At 36.3% G+C, this 16,850-nt stretch overlaps 1 protein-coding gene across 1 annotated transcript in view; it reads left to right on the top strand.

The window, feature by feature from the left end:
* Positions 1-16,850, top strand: part of HDAC9 (histone deacetylase 9) — an 804,896-nt gene that overhangs the window by 655,172 nt on the left and 132,874 nt on the right. Inside the window, exon 22 of the mRNA XM_029233513.1 lies at positions 7,722-7,840. Coding sequence (XP_029089346.1) covers positions 7,722-7,840 — 119 coding nt within the window. The remainder of the gene's footprint in view (positions 1-7,721; positions 7,841-16,850) is intronic.

Below are 16,850 nucleotides of genomic sequence, written 5' to 3'. Positions count from 1 at the left end.
TTGAATTTTGTCAAAAGCTTTCTCTGCATCTATTGAGATGATCATATGGTTTTTCTACTTCAGTTTGTTAATATGGCGTATCACATTGATTGATTTGCGTATACTGAAGAATCCTTGCATTCCTGGGAGAAACCCCACTTGATCATATTGTATGATCCTTTTAATGTGCTGTTGGAATCTGTTTGCTAGCATTTTGTTGAGGATTTTTGCATCTGTGTTCATCAGTGATATTGGCCTGTAGTTTTCTTTCTTTGTGACATCTTTGTATGGTTTGGTATCAGGGTGATGGTGGCCTTGTAGAATGAGTTTGGGAGTGTTCCTCCCTCTGCTACATTTTGGAAGAGTTTGAGAAGATTAGTTGTCAGCTCTTCTCTAAATGTTTGCTAGATTCGCCTGTGAAGCCGTCTGGTCCTGGGCTTTTGTTTGCTGCAAGATGTTTAATCACAGTCTCAATTTCAGTGCTTGTGATTTGTCTGTTTATATATTTTATTTCTTCCTTCAGTCTTGGTAGTTGTGCATTTCTAAGGATTTGTCCATTTCTTCGAGGTTGTCCATTTTTTTGGCATATCGTTGCTTGTAGTAATCTCTCATGATCCTTTGTATTTTTGCAGTGTCACTTGTTACTTCCCCTTTTTCATTTCTAATTCTATTGCTTTGAGTCCTCTCCCTCTTTTTCTTGATGAGTCTGGCTAATGGTTTATCAATATTGTTTATCTTCTCAAAGAACCAACTTTTAGTTTTATTGATCTTTGCTATCATTTCCTTCATTTCTTTTTCATTTATTTCTGATCTGATCTTTGTGATTTCTTTCCTTTTGCTAACTTTGGGGTTTTCTTGTTCTTCTTTCTCTGATTGCTTTAGATGTAAGGTTAGGTTGTTTATTTGAGATGTTACTTGTTTCTTAAGGTAGGATTGTATTGCTATACACTTCCCTTTTAGAACTGCTTTTGCTGCATCCCGTAAGTTTTGGGTCATCGTGTTTTCATTGTCATTTGTTTCTAGGTATTTTTTTGATTTCCTCTTTGGTTTCTTCAGTGATCTCTTGGTTATTAAGTAGTGTATTGTTTAGCCTCCATGTGTTTGTATTTTTTACACATTTTTTCCTGTAATTGATATCTAGTCTCATAGTGTTGCGGTCAGAAAAGATACTTGATACAATTTCAATTTTCTTAAATTTACCAAGGCTTGATTTGTGACCCAAGATATGATCTATCCTGGAGAATGTTCCATGAACACTTGAGAAGAATGTGTATTCTGTTGTTTTTGGATGGAATGTCTTATAAATAATAATTAAGTCCATCTTGTTTAATGTATCATTTAACGCTTGTGTTTCCTTGTTTATTTTCATTTTGGATGATCTGTCCATTGGTGAAAGTGGGGTGTTAAAGTCCCCTACTATGATTGTGTTACTGTTGATTTCCCCTTTTATGGCTGTTAGTATTTGCCTTATATATTTAAGTGCTCCTATGTTGTGTGCATAAATATTTACAATTGTTGTATCTTCTTCTTGGGCTGATCCCTTGATCATTATGTAGTGTCCTTCTTTGTCTCTTGTAATAGTCTTTGTTTTATAGTCTATTTTGTCTGATATGAGAATTGCTACTCCAGCTTTCTTTTGATTTCCATTTGCATGGAATATCTTTTTCCATCCCTTCACTTTCAGTCTGTATGTGTCCCTAGGTCTGAAGTGGGTCTCTTGTAGACAGCATATATACAGGTGTTGTTTTGTATCCATTCTGCCAGTCTGTGTCTTTTGGTTGGAGCATTTAATCCATTTACATTTAAGGTAATTATCGATATGTATGTTCCTATTACCGTTTTCTTAATTGTTTTGGGTTTGTTATTGTAGGTCTTCTCCTCCTCTTGTATTTCCTGCCTAGAGAAGTTCCTTCAGAATTTGTTGTAAAGCTGGTTTGATTGTGCTGAATTCTCTCAGCTTTTGCTTGTCTGTAAAGGTTTTAATTTCTCCATCAAATCTAAATGAGATCCTTGCTGGGTAGAGTAATCTTAGTTGTTGATTTTTCCCTTTCATCACTTGAAATCTGTCCTGCCACTAGCTTTTTTTGTTTGTTTGTTTTTTGAGTATGCGGGCCACTCACTGTTGTGGCCTCTCCCATTGCAGAGCACAGGCTCCGGACGCGCAGTCTCATTGGCCATGGCTCACGGGCCCAGCCGCTCTGCGGCATGTGGGGTCTTCCCGGACCGGGGCACAAACCCATATCCCCTGCATCGGCAGGCAGACTCTTAACCACTGTGCTACCAGGGAAGCCCTGCCACTCCCTTCTTGCTTGCAAAGTTTCTGCTGAAAGATCAGCTGTTAAACTTATGGGGATTCCCTTGTATGTTATTTGGCCTTTTTCCCTTGCTGCTTTTAATATTTTTTCTTTTTACTTACTTTTTGATAGTTTGGTTAATATTTGTCTTGGTGTGTTTCTCCTTGGATTTATCCTGTATGGGTCTCTCTGTGCTTCCTGGACTTGATTAACTATTTCCTTTCCCATATTAGGGAACTTTTCAACTATAATCTCTTCAAATATTTTCTCTGACCCTTTCTTTTTCTCTTCTTCTGGGACCCCTATAATTTGCATGTTGGTGCATTTAATGTTGTCCCAGCGGTCTCTGAGACTTTCCTCAATTCTTTTCATTCTTTTTTCTTTATTCTACTCTGCAGTAGTTATTTCCACTATTTTATCTTCCAGGTCACTTATTCCTTTTTTCTGCTTCAGTTATTCTGCTATTGATCCCTTCTAGAGAATTTTTAATTTCATTTATTTTGTTGTTCATCATCGTTTGTTTTCTCTTTAGTTCTTCTAGGTCCTTGTTAAATGTTTCTTGTATTTTCTCCATTCTATTTCCAAGATTTGGGGTCATTTTTACTATCATTATTCTGAATTCTTTTTCAGGTAGACTGCCTATTTCCTTTTCATTTGTTAGGTCTGGTGTGTTTTTACCTTGCTCCTTCATCTGTTTTGTGTTTCTTTGTCTTCTCATTTTGCTTAACTTACTGTGTTTGGGGTCTCCTTTTCGCAGGCTGCAGGTTCGTAGTTTCTGGTTTTTTGTGTCTGTTCCCAGTGGCTAAGATTGATTCAGTGGGTTTTGTAGGCTTCCTAGTGGAGGGAACTAGTGTCTTTGTTCTGGCTCATGAGGCTGGATCTTGTCTTTGTGGTGGGCAGGCCCATGTCTGGTGGTGTGTTTTGGGGTGTCTGTGACCTTATTATGATTTTAGGCAGCCTCTCTGCTAATGGATGGGGTTGTGTTCCTGTCTTGCTACTTGTTGGGCATAGGGTGTCCAGCACTGTAGCTTGCTGGTCATTGTGTGGAGCTGAGTCATGGTGTTGAGATGGAGATCTCTGGGAGATTTTCGCCATTTGATATTATACGGAGCTGGGAGGTCTCTGGTGGACCAGTGTCCTGAACTTGCCTCTCCCACCTCAGAGGCACAGCCCTGACACCTGGCTGGAGCGCAAAGAGCCTGTCATCTACACAGCTCAGACTTTTGGGAGGTCTGAGGTCTTCTGCAAGCTTTCAGTAGGTTTTCTGTAGGAGTTGTTCCCCATGTAGATGTATTTCTGATGTATTTGTTTTGAGGAAGGAGATCTCCATGTCTCACTCCTCCGCCATCTTGAAGCTCCTCCCCTGGATCCTTTTTTTGCAGATTGATGCTAACTGTGCTGTTTGCTACTGCGCTGTCATTGCTTTTAGGAAATGCGTAATAACCCATACATACACACATATCTAAAGGTTTTTCTGAGTCTGTTTACCTGGTATATATTTAAAGCCATGAGTTCTTTTTTTTTTTTTTGCGGTACTCAGGCCTCTCACTGTTGTGGCCTCTCCCGTTGCGGAGCACAGGCTCCGGACACGCAGGCTCAGCGGCCATGGCTCACAGGCCCAGCCGCTCCGCGGCATGTGAGATCTTCCCGGACTGGGGCACGAACCCGTGACGCCTGCATCGGCAGGTGGATTCTCAACCACTGCGCCACCAGGGAAGCCCCCACATGTATATTTTTATAATTTTCTTCCAGTGGGATATTGGGAAATAATGAGGGACTGACACATATGCTTTGTTTGCTGTCTTTTACCATAAAATCCAATAATTCAGATAAAATATTAAATAAACGCCTTTGAGGATTTGTTCTATTTAAGAAAAATTATATTATTTTCCCCACTCAGTACGCCCAATATATTTTCAGTCTTTCAAACATGATAGATCTTTTGAATAAAAATCAATCTAGACTAACATAAAAAGAAGAGTACAAACACTTCCACGTACATTGCTAAAATACTTGCCACAATAAGGAGATCTGTGGAGTCTTAGTCTCATCAGTTTATCAGAGAACTGAGGATTAAAGAGTTTAATACTAACAATGGGAAAATAAATTTCAGTTCAAAATTTAGCACATCATTAAGCCAAACAGTATTTGCAACATGGTAGACACTGAATCCATACTTGTTAAAATGCCTCTATGAACCTTATCAATATCACCACCAATAAGCACCTGTTATCATAGAGTTCTTCAGTACCCAGAATCTATTGTAGCATAGCATTACACAACTCTTATAATTGTGCATCATTGACTCATTCAACAAACAGCTACTACTCGGACACAATTCTAAGCATGTATATTTTTAAATGGAAGGAGTTTATCAAGTAATGTATTTTTTTTCAAATTTTCCACTTTTCCTTATTTTTTGGAGTGAATTCAAGTGTATAGGATTAGTCTTGTGAAATAGTGCATTTTGAAAGTCTGTGTGAAATTGTAAAATCCATGTTTGTATATTCAGGAATAACATACATAACAAATGTGGTATTTGCTTCAGACAGAAACTAGTGGATTCTGTATATTTGGAGATATGTGGCGTATCTCCAAATAAACATATTTCCTCTGTAAGTGGGTAAGGTCTTTATTAACAAAATAGTTGCATTGGAATTAAAACCTACTCCAGTCCATATCAAATTTCCAATTGCAGACCAAATTTCTATTTTGTTCTAAGGTTAGATCTTTTTTTTTAATTATGGCAAAAATGGACATTTATAAAAATGTTTTGCTGGAGGGAATGGTTTGTGTCTCATTCTCTTTATTAGTTTATGCCTTCATTTTGATGGAGGCATCCAATACCTTCCTTTGATAATGTTTGTGAGAGATAATATCTTTTTGTTTGATATTTTAAATATCTGAAACTCTATCTCAGTTTTGCAGCTTGGATGTATATGAGATTATAATTTTTTAAATATTTTCCTTAGACTTTCCTTCATAACATAATTTCCTAAATGGGTCTTTCAGGTTTCTTGCCTATTTTTCACATCTCCGTTTTGTGTTGTACTTTCTGAAAGAATTTGTCAACTTTATCTTCTAAAAAGTCTATTACACATTTTGTTTGCTGTTTCTTCTTTTTCTTAATAGCACCCTCTTTTCATTTCATAGATGTATTATGTCTTTGAGGATAATCAAAATTTCTGTAATTATAGTCTCTTCCCTGCATTTTCTCTTGTTTGCAGAGTTCCCTTTCATTTATTCATTTGTTTGCATGTTACTTTTCTTGTCTTTCATGCTAGAAACTTTCTTCACACAGTCTATCATATTTGAGAAAGGGGCATTGAAAAGATAAGTGAGAGCTCTGTATAACTGAGGGGGCCTTTTTGACTGGTGAATTCACTATAGGAAAATAGAGGAAAAAACCTGACTGTTGGTCTGAGTGACTCAGAAATGTCAGTCTCTCTAGGTATTTTCTCTTTGGCCAGTTTGTTCCTCCAGGAAGACAGAGAAAAGTCAGCTTGCTTTTTGTGGCTCCCTCTCTGCAGATTTACACTTATGCTTCAGCTTTCCCCTCTGTACATCATCTGTAAATTTCCCATATTCTAAAATTATGTTTGCAGACCTTGTCTCCTGTTCTATCTTTGTCTTTCAAAAATATATACATATATATTTTATATCCATATGTAGAGAGAAGCCTTTATGGAGAAGGTAGTAAGTGAGCTGTGCCTTGAAGGATGTTTACCCTTCAATTAATCTTACAAGTATAGATTGACTGGGGAGAAAGAAGAGTAGGGGAGGAAATCTTCCAAAGAGAGGGAAAGGAGGTGGAAAACTATAATGCATGGTTACTGTAATGCATATGACTGAAGGGACAGCATTGCTTAATCATCTACCTCCATATTTTCCTAAGAGTAGTGTTTGTTCTCTAAGATTGTACATAGGATTAATCAAGCTAAATAGATGGAGTACCTTGGTAAAACACTCTTGATTCTTTGAGACAATTTATTCCAACATCTAATATTCCAACAACATACATAACATGGCTATTTCACACATATGAAAAGTAGTGACTTCATAACATGTGACACTTTTGTAAAAAATTATTGGTATTATTAGGAAGGAACAGTATTGAATATCTCTCCTGATAATGTAGCTGTATTAGAGATTCTTAATTTTACTGAAGAGTAAAATAATGAAGTGGTACATGGTAAACAAAATTAAATTTTCACTTTCACAGATGGGCCAATTCAGGTATAAGTAGCTTTCCAAATGTTGGCAAGGCTATCGTGGAAGTCACTTACATGTACATTTATGATTTTGAAGGATTGAACTTTTATACTTTTATGACAGTAGTACAGTTATGAAAGATATTTAATTCATTTTTATCTCTATGTAGGTAAGTTTCAAATAAGTATTTTTTTAATTTTATAACGTGAACAACTTCTTGTTTATATGCAAAAAGATTTAAGTATAAAACTAATATGTGGTCATTGTAAAAAATATGGGAAATTTGCAAATATACAAAAGTTAGAAGAACTTAATTATGTCATCGTTCAAGGATAGCTATTTTAATATTTGGTCTAGTTTCTCCCAAACACACAAAAGAGAACTTACTAATTTTTAAATTCACGGTAGTGTGAACTATTCCCATTTCATTAAATAGTCTTTGAAATTTTGAATTTAAATGATGGCACACTGGTCTTGAAGCCTGCACCAAAAAACCATTTGGTTTTATAAAGCCCAGTAGCATCCACTAGTCATTCTCTCTCACATCCAGCTCTGAGGAGGAAGGGGTTAGGGAAGGCTGAGAAGGCTGAGAAGGCTGAGGAGGTAAGTGCTGAAGTGTCTGAGTGGGACCAGCAGGGGCTGCTGTCAGGGATGAGACTGCCACATTCCTGGTGTCTCTGACCTTGGACTCACTTAACATTATAATCTGGATTCTATTAAAGGAATTTCGTGTTTTTCCTTTGCAAGAGTCACCCCCTACCACGACAAACATTTTAAAATGTTTCTTAAAAAAAGTTGGAAAAGCAACTTTTTCCCAAAAGAAATTTATAGTTCAAATTTACACCAAGTTCTCACTAACTGGAGCAAGCCGGGTTTTCACTAAAGCTTCGACTTTCCTCTGTAAAACATTAGTCACTCCCTTGGAAGAAGCAGTTTTTTATAGGCAGTGGGATAAAACAGCCACAGATGTTCATGTAATATGACGGGCTTTAGAATGTACCTGCAAAGCATTTTTTTTTTTAATTTGGAGAAAAAAAGACTGAATTGGGATGCTAAAATAACAGTGATTCAGTATTAAGAAAATGATAAGTTTTTGGTCCATTCAAATAGTGTTTTCTTTTCCCCTTTTCTTTATTCTTGGGATGTTCTTGAGGTTGTACCAAGTCATTTTCACTGCACAATTTTTAAAGGTATTTGCCATTCCCATGGGTAACTGGTTGCCTTTTTACCGTGCAGGACTATAGTGAAGCCTGTGGCCAAAGAGTTTGATCCAGACATGGTCCTGGTTTCTGCTGGATTTGATGCATTAGAAGGCCACGCCCCTCCTCTGGGGGGCTACAAAGTGACAGCAAAATGTAAGTAATAGACAGCATTTTTTACATGGGAATAGTAACTTAGGTGAGACTTTCAGAAATGATTTTAGATGGTGTTCACTGCTTTGTCAGATTCATTCCTCTGTAGAAATTGGCCTTTAAGAAAAACAAAGTTAAATCGTTGCCTTTGGTGGGCTTGAAGGGACATTTCAGAACCTTTGGTTTTTCAGGAGTTGTGTTTTGCTATTTAAAGGCAGAAGTGATAGGGCTTCTGTTTAAAATATGTTAAATGACTTGAGAGGTCTAGAAAAGCTACTGGGCTTTTGCAAATAGAATGGAAGTCACTGCATTTATTTCATTGTATATGGGGTAGAAATAGCAGTTTCCCAATAATGCTATGCTCTTCTAGGTTTTAATACAAAAGTGTAGTTCCCCTTGCTCAGAGGTTCTGTACATGCCTATGGGCAATGATCAGGATCTCTACTGGTATTCTGTTGTTCTGCAAAGGTTAACCTTTTGGCTGTATTCCTTAGCAGCTAGACACCAAATGAACAAATGAATTTTGTGTCATATTGTATTTGAATAACATGACCTAATGGAATCTGGTATAAAGAGTCTTTCTTTAAGAAGAATTTCCGTGCTCTCCAAGTATGAAAACAAGGCATATGTATAGTCCACACATGCAGATGTATGCTGGCACTCTGGATTTATATTTTTTAAAAAAGATGAAGGAAAAAAAGCAAAATTACACCAAGAATAGTATCCACTATTGTGTATTTTAGTGGGGGTTGAAAAGAAACAAACTGAAAACAACCCAAATAGTTTTAAGTGAGAGAGATGTGTTTGGAGCTAATGTGTTTTATTAATTTGAAAAGAACCAAAGAACCAGTATTATGCCAGCCTTTGTTTTAAATTGGCTTTACATGTGACAGAGTTTTCTGCACTTTAATTCTTCTAGTAACGTTGTTAGGTAGTAGCTATTTTTAACATCTGTTATTTACTCAGCGTTCTTGGTGCCTCGTTGTCTATTGAAAATATATTGAAAGAGGCAGCTCTACAAACACAAACAAAGCATAATTCACAATTTTGGTAAAATTGAATAGAGAGGTGTTTGTTCACATCACATATCTTTATTATCCTTTTTCTTTGTGGAATCCCCCTCACATGGAAGTCAGTCTTTTCACTGCAGATAAACCTCATTTGGGTCAAGACTGGTGAATAGTTTACTCTAAATAAAGGGGAAAAAAATGCTTGTACCCTAAATTGAGAAAAACCCAAACAATAGAAAACACATGGAGCAAAGATGGAAATCTAGAAAAGGTGTCCTTTGCCATTAAATCCAAGAATCTCCCTCAGAGGGAGGAATGTCTATATTTGGGTCTTTCTCCCTGCCAAGGGGAAAAGTTGTAACAAGTCTGAACTAGCTGGAAGGAACTAATCTTTTTGTTTGCTTGTTTATTTGTTCATGTTTTGCCAAGTCAAATTCAAACTCAAATCTCAAATGTCATCTTGGAAGTTTCTACCTCTTGTTAGCTTTAATACAATGCACCAAGACCTTCTTTATGTTGTGTTTCCTTTATAATTTGGGGGGATGCTCTTCGTTGTTTTCTATCCCAGGATAAGTTTATCTATAATTTCTCCAGTCCCCCCCCCATCTATTACTTCTCTTCTTTGTCTTTTCTATTCAACAGAACATTGCTTCCTTACTAGCTGACTTGTTTCCTAAGAAAAACACAGATACAAATTTTAAAAATTGACCCTTTGTTGAGTATATGCAGTTTAATAAGGAAAAGAAACACAATGAGGAGAGGCAATCTTAGAACCCAAAGAGGCTGTGGTAAAGGCTATCTAAAACAGTTCACGTATTTCATAGATGAGAAAATGAATTTATTTTACCATCTGAAATATTTGGGGTTAAAACCCAAGTGCTTATCCTGAATTTGTAGTTAGATGAAATTGCATAAGCTTTTACTGGATGTTTTCCACAAAGAAAAACGTTTCATAAAATGCATGAGAATAGGGGCTTCCCTGGTGGCACAGTGGTTGAGAGTCCGCCTGCCAATGCAGGGGACGTGGGTTCGTGCCACGGTCCGGGAAGATCCCACATGCCGCGGAGAGGCTGGGCCTGTGAGCCATGGCTGCTGAGCCTGCGCGTCTGGAGCCTGTGCTCCGCAACGGGAGAGGCCACAGCAGTGAGAGGCCCGCGTACCGCAAAAAAAAAAAATTTTTTAAAATGCATGAGAATAGAGAACTTGTGTGCACACTACAGAGGCCATTTTGGTGCCCAAGACCCTTAACCACAAGCAGTCTGTGACAGACACCGACTAGTTCCATGCTACTTAAATGAAAAACAGCAGGACATCATATATGAGCAACTTTTTGTATAGATCATCTCATACAGGTCTCAGTTTGCCAGCTATATTTTCTAGAGATGCTGCCATCCTAACTGGGTAGAGGTTAGGATTACTGGACCACTGTATAGTTATTCCCCAAACAGCACACACCTGGGTCTCTTTTTTTCCTTTCTAACCACCTCTCAAATGCATTTATATTGCTTTGGTCTGGACAGACAATTAATATTGGTCCTTCACTGTCCTATACCAGAAGTCATTCTCCATTTGAGGGGAGGCCCAAAATGAGGCTAGAAATGGGCTAAAACCTAAAGTAAAAAGCAGGTTGAAATGAAAGAAACACACTTCTTTCCCATTCCTGCAAAACCCACCCTTGCCCGAAGTAGAATGTTTAAGGATTTTAGAGAGTAGTTTGGAGGATACTGTCTTGTCAGAGATGCCAAAATTTTGTCTTAGCACATTGAATAAATCCTCTAAAAAACTTTTGTTTGATAGTTCTGAAAGGAAAAGATAAGTCAAAATGAAAGTGTTTTTTTTTTTGTTTTTAAACATCTGATTAATTCCCTGATTTTTTTTTTTTAAGTATTGGTTGATACTTTGACAAAAGTCTCAGCTCACATATAGAGGTAATTTAAAATTAAAGTTGATTCTTCGCTAGTAGTATTTTCCTTCCTCTTTTCTCCTCTCATCTCTTCACATATTGAACGTTCTTTGCTGTGAGAGTAGAATACAAATATTCAGATTTGTTTGTGCTGAAGTTTTAAATAAATTAGCTGAATTAGTTGTTTGAAACCTATGCTGTTCTTCCAATTAACCACCAGGATTAAGGCCCAAGCTGAATGGAATGAGTATCTTTGTGTCCTACCCTAAACCTTACATCAAACTTTACCTTAAAGTTATCAGCTTATCTTTTTAAATACTCTTGTTTGGATCTTGGAACTGTCTTCAGGTTACAGTTTTAGAAGTTTGGCATAAAACAACTAAGTGCCATGTTCAAACAGTAAAATTGAGTGAAATGGATTCACCGTATTGCAGCACCCCCTGGCTTAACAGTGTTGTCACCATTAAAAAAAAAGTTTTAGTTCAAATTCATTTTACAACAAAACGTATTTTTTCTTTCTTTTCAATACATGTATATATTTTCTGTTTTCCATGGCTTCAGGTAGTGAACTCATATGTGCAAATTGCTTTTATCGTGTGAGTAAGAACTTTCCTTTCTTTGGAATAATGCAAAAATCATTGTGAGGTGATAGCCATGTGTGATTAAAAAAAAACAAACACATGCTCTTTTTATAAACAGAGAGTAGTTTTATAGTCCTTGAGATAGAAACCACTTCCCTCAGCCAATACACAAGTGTTATTTTGACAAACAAAGAATAGATAATAGTTGGGGAAAAAATCAAATAACATGTCTTAGAGTATTGAATTACCATCTTCTCCTTGATAGAATGTTTTATTCTTTTTAGTGACCCTCTCATTCCTTTTTCCCTTGTGGAATGTCTGTCAGGGAGATACACTATTGTGGGGCAGATACCTGTCTAAACGAATTGGTACTTAGCTGTGAGTTAATCTCAGGGAAGGACAAAAATTCCTTCATTGGTTAATTCTCCAGAAATAAGTCTCTAAGAAGTTGAGTGCTAAGCCAGTCAACAAATCAGTGCCAGGAAACAAGTTCGTTAAACATATGAGGCTATGCTGATCTACTTCATCTGCTAATGATGGATGTTTGTGCTTCTCTCGTGCGTATTCAGGAGGGTCTGTTTCACAATGTCCTCTGCCTATGCATTTTATTTGTCCATAGAATTGAAGGCAGACTGAGCCAGAAGTATAAGTAGATTTTCATTTTTACTTGTTCTTCCCTCACTAATGATTCTGCTTTTACCTTGAAATGTCCATGGCTGTCTGAGGTCTCTAATTTTCTCCCCATTATCAAAGCCTGTAAAGGACTTGATCATATTCACTGTGTGTTTTATTACCTGATTATACTTTTTAAAATGAGTACATTCCAGCTAGTGTGTTAGTTCTGTTTGGCAGTTGAATCTTTTATTATTTTTCTGCAATTGTGGCAACAATGCTTTGTCTTCTCATAATAGAATTTCAGGCCGCAGCAAACAGGTGTGGAGAAAAGAAGTGTCTGGAACACACCTACCAAATGTCACTTCATGAAAGATCAACCTTAAACTTGAACTGCTTCTGTTCTTTTATATTAGGGTGGAAATTGGGGGAATATCATGCTGGTTGATTATTCAAAGTATCCTCCCATCCATCTACCATCAGATTAACCTCTGTTATATACTTGTGTGCTGTGTCCTTAGAAGCTGGACCAGCACCTGGCACATAGTCTAAGTAACTTTATTATTTCTTTTTAATGAGTAAAGGTAAAATGAACCCATGATTTCTTAGCTAACTCAGACCCTTTCTTCCAGTATATTTGATGCTACTTGAATTGGGAGTTCATGATTATTTTTGGTTTTGCTATCCCTCTATCACTGCTACTTATTTCCAGGTCTTAGACTACATATTCATAACTCCTATAATATTTTAATGAACACAAACCTGTGTTTCTGACAATGGTCACTTATTCAATATTTCCTTTAATAGAAATATTATTGAAAATATTGTAAATATTAAATGGGAAGTAATGATTTCCTTAATAATGGGCCTTGGGCAGAAGCACTGAGTATTAAAAACTGCTAGAATCTAGATGGTGAGAAAACTCATTTCATCTCTCCTCAGAAAAACAGGACAGGGGGAGAGTGACTCCTTTAAATAATATACCTGAAATAAGTGTGAAAAAATATGGGAGAGTGCAGAAGAGCTCGTTTGGGGGGGTCAGAAGCTCTATGTTTAAATCTCAACTTTGTTCCTAATTAATTTTGTAATCAAGTTAGTTTCTTAATCAGCCAAAAAAAAAAAGTAGGAGAGTAGGGAAATAATAATTGTACCTACAACTTAAGGAATAAATGATTAAGCATTGTGAGGTAATAGTTTTGAATTTTATTGTGGATATCATTTCAACAATTCTAAACATTCAACAGAAGTCTGAGATTTTAGATGAGGTATTTGAACACAAAATACACAACGCAAATGTAAGAAGAATTTTATACTCTTATTTGAACAAAATGGTCAGAATGGTCCTAGGAAGCTATTCAGGATTCTAGGTGAATAAAAAGCATATGTCCATTCAGTTAAAAGTCAGGTTAGGAGGAGAAGTACCTTTGTCTCACATTTTCATATCCACATGCATTCTCACATTGTAATTAGTCTGGGGCAATTGGAATAAATTACAATTCTTTTTTAAAAACTGAGACATCATTATTTTGTAGTGAGGATAACTCAGGCACTGCCTGCCTAAAAACTCTGCAGTTTGTCTTGGTATATTGAGGTGTGCTTGGATCTTGACATTATTAATATGCTGATGCAGAAGAAATTATCCAGTGGTGCATTTTTAGCAACTGAACTATCTGAAACACAGTTAAGAATCAGAAAACAAATAGAAGAACTTCTGAAATGCAAAAATTAATGCAGAAGGTCCACTTATAAATGTATAGACATACCTTCTTGCCCTTACTGAGATTCTGCTTAATTCCTTATGTATATAACTAGCATACTTGATTATCTAATTTTCCAACTGATGCAAATTTAAGCAATAGTTTGGAAGTAGAGGTAGATGAATGGATGGTGGGCATATTTCTGTCTCAGACGTTCTTAAATTTGAGTTTGCAGGCCTCCTGGGGATCCATGGATAGAATTCATGGGGCTCATGAACTTGGATGGGAAAAAATTGCATTATTTTTACTAATCCTGCCGCTTATTAGCTGTATGAATTTAGGAATGTATTTTCTCCCGTTATAAGTATAGGCAACAAACCATAGCTATATCAGTAAAATAGGTAGCCTTGTCACCAATAGAAATGGCAGCTATTTTCATATCACTTTACTGTTGTGTAGATATTTCCAATGATCAGTTATTCTCACCATTACTTTGAAGTGATGATATATGTCAGACCAGCTGCTCAATTAGTTTTTTGATGCAGTAATATAGAATTAGATGTATTACCCCATGGCTTTCCTCCATATTTTGGTAGCTCATTTCTATAGTAGTTTATTTTGTTTTCTGTGTACTTTATTGTGTACATTTTAAAACATTCTGAGAAGGGGTCCATAGGCTTCACTTCAGATACACACACACACTTACGCACATACACACCCACGATCTTTACCTTGAAGCAGAGAATAGTTTGTCTCTTTCTACTTGCTGATTTGCTTCTCCCATTATGCCTGGCATAATTATTTTGTTATATATTACTGAACTTTGAAGTAGACAATAAAAAAAATGAGTGTTCAGTTTTGCCAAAGATTTCTTATCTGTAAAACAAACTTCAGATATGTGTTGCAGGGCAAGCTAATCTTCATGTCTCATAACTGGAAGTCACACCGACATTATAAACATCATATCAAGGATTTGCACATTGATATGTCATCATTTTAGAGAGAATAAACTAGTGTAATTTGGGAAATTAGAAATTTTGTCTAAAATCATGCATCCATTCTAAATATTTTTTATTTTGGGCGATTTAAAAGATGTATAATACAGAGAATTATATAACAACTTTATTACTTCCACTATTCAGAATTGGCAGCAGCTAAATATTTTTATTATGTTTACTCCAAATCTTTTGTTTATAAAAGAAATAAAAATTGAAGATGAGTGAGGACTTCCCTTTAATCACTGAATCACTGTCTCTAAGTCTTATTCCCATTCCCCTCATAACCACTGTCATAATTTGTATACTTTCCTGTACATACACACACACACACACACACACACACTCGCACGCAAACACACACTATACAATATTATTTTAGTGAGTATGGTTTTTAATTTACCATATATAGCAAAAGGTAAGTATTTACATTATTCTGTACATATAGTTTAAGGAAGTTGCTTTTTTTCACTTTTAATATCTTTGTTTTGACATATGCTCATGAATGTTTATATATCCTTTTAATTTCTCTGTACTGGGCCATTATGGACAGACACCATAGTGTACGTTATCTATCCTCCTATCAATGGACCTTTACGTTGTTTCCAGGTTCTCACTATTGTGAATAGTGTGGAAGTGAACATCCCTTCACAAGTCTCCTGTTGCCTGGATGTTACCTTACCTGACTTTTCTAGTCAGTTTGGGCTTCTGTCTCTTTTTCAGTATGAAGCACTTACAAACATGGAGGGAGGCAGCTGAAGAAGGAAGGAATGCCTTCTACCTTCCATAACTATTCCTCAAACTGCAGTACATGTCCCTTGTCTCACAACCACATACACCCACCAAATCTGCTCTTTCCTCTTCTCTTTACCATTTTACACTTTGTATATACACCCCTTCCTTTCAAGTTAAAATTGGCAGAGAGGCTATTGGGTAGTAAAATTCTTCAAGTCTCATCCAAACTTTAATGGGCTAGAAATCATGTGATAGATAAAATATTATAATTTTAAGGTGTTTTTAAGCAGTACTTTGGGAATTAAATTTAAATTGAAAAGATGGGCTACTCAAAGCCCATCTGACTGGCTATGCTGTGAATGACTGTGGAGGGCACCATGGGTCTGAGGTTGAAAGCACAGGCTGGTCATCCAGTAGGCAAGTCATAATTCTGGCCTGGGCCCTTAGGAAGACCACAGGAATGTCATTTCAACGTCTTGAAGATTGTTTTCTTACCTGGAAAGGGAACACTAATTTCGTTCTGGCAGTGTTGTTTTTATTGTTGGTACAGTAATAATACCTACTGGAAATCGTTGAGTGTTTACCCTGTGCTAGGCACTGTACACAATACTTCCCTGCATTTTCTCATTTCATTTTTATGATTAAATGAGATAATATATATGAAGCACTCTTTTGTTTTATACCCTGCAATCATGGATTTAACAGTCACATAACTTCCAAATTAAAAAAAAAGTGACAGAAAAATTAAGTGACTTGCTCACAGAGCTGAGGAATAACAAAACCACACCTTGATCTCATGTCTTTTAAGTTCCAGCTCAGCATATTTTCCACTTGGCTCAATGGGTTATTAAAAATATCCCAGATAAATAAATAGAGTTTTTAATTACTGTAGAAGCTTATTCCAAATTGAGAAAATACAGAAAAAATAAAAGGAAATTTTCACAACAAAAATGTTCTTATTTAAATAAAATTCTCCAAGTCAAAAAAGTAACCAGAGCTCTTTTAACATATGGGAGCTTACCATTTTGCAGACCGTGTGCACTGTTTTTCATGAAGCTTTCTGTGCAAGAACTAGTTAGGGACTCATTTTGTCTTTGGCTCAAAATTTCTGCATACCAGTACATCTCTTTGTTGTGCTCTTAAGCAAGTACATTGCCCCCTGCAAAGACAGGGGGAAGTGGATTTACAGGACATTTATATTCAGAAATGTCTTATGCAACACGGCTTCCTTATATGTAACTAACAGTCAGTATAAAGAAGCAGCATAGTTAATTAAGAAGGGAAAATGTCAGCATATGAAAAATTACAAATCTTAGATTTGGGAATGATTTTATTTTTAAATGACAAGCAAAAGATTTATTCAGTGAGAGCTCCATGTTTTACTGTTACCCTGGCTTCATTTTCTCACTCAATTGCCTGTTTCCTTATACCACATGACAGCTCAGATACCAAATTATAGAAGAATATTTTCCATCTGCAG

This window comes from Monodon monoceros, unplaced genomic scaffold, assembly GCF_005190385.1.
Source record: "Monodon monoceros isolate NGI ecotype Baffin Bay Population unplaced genomic scaffold, NGI_Narwhal_1 Super_Scaffold_2, whole genome shotgun sequence".
Lineage (NCBI taxonomy): Eukaryota > Metazoa > Chordata > Mammalia > Artiodactyla > Monodontidae > Monodon > Monodon monoceros.
This window is presented reverse-complemented; position numbering and strand designations above follow the sequence as displayed.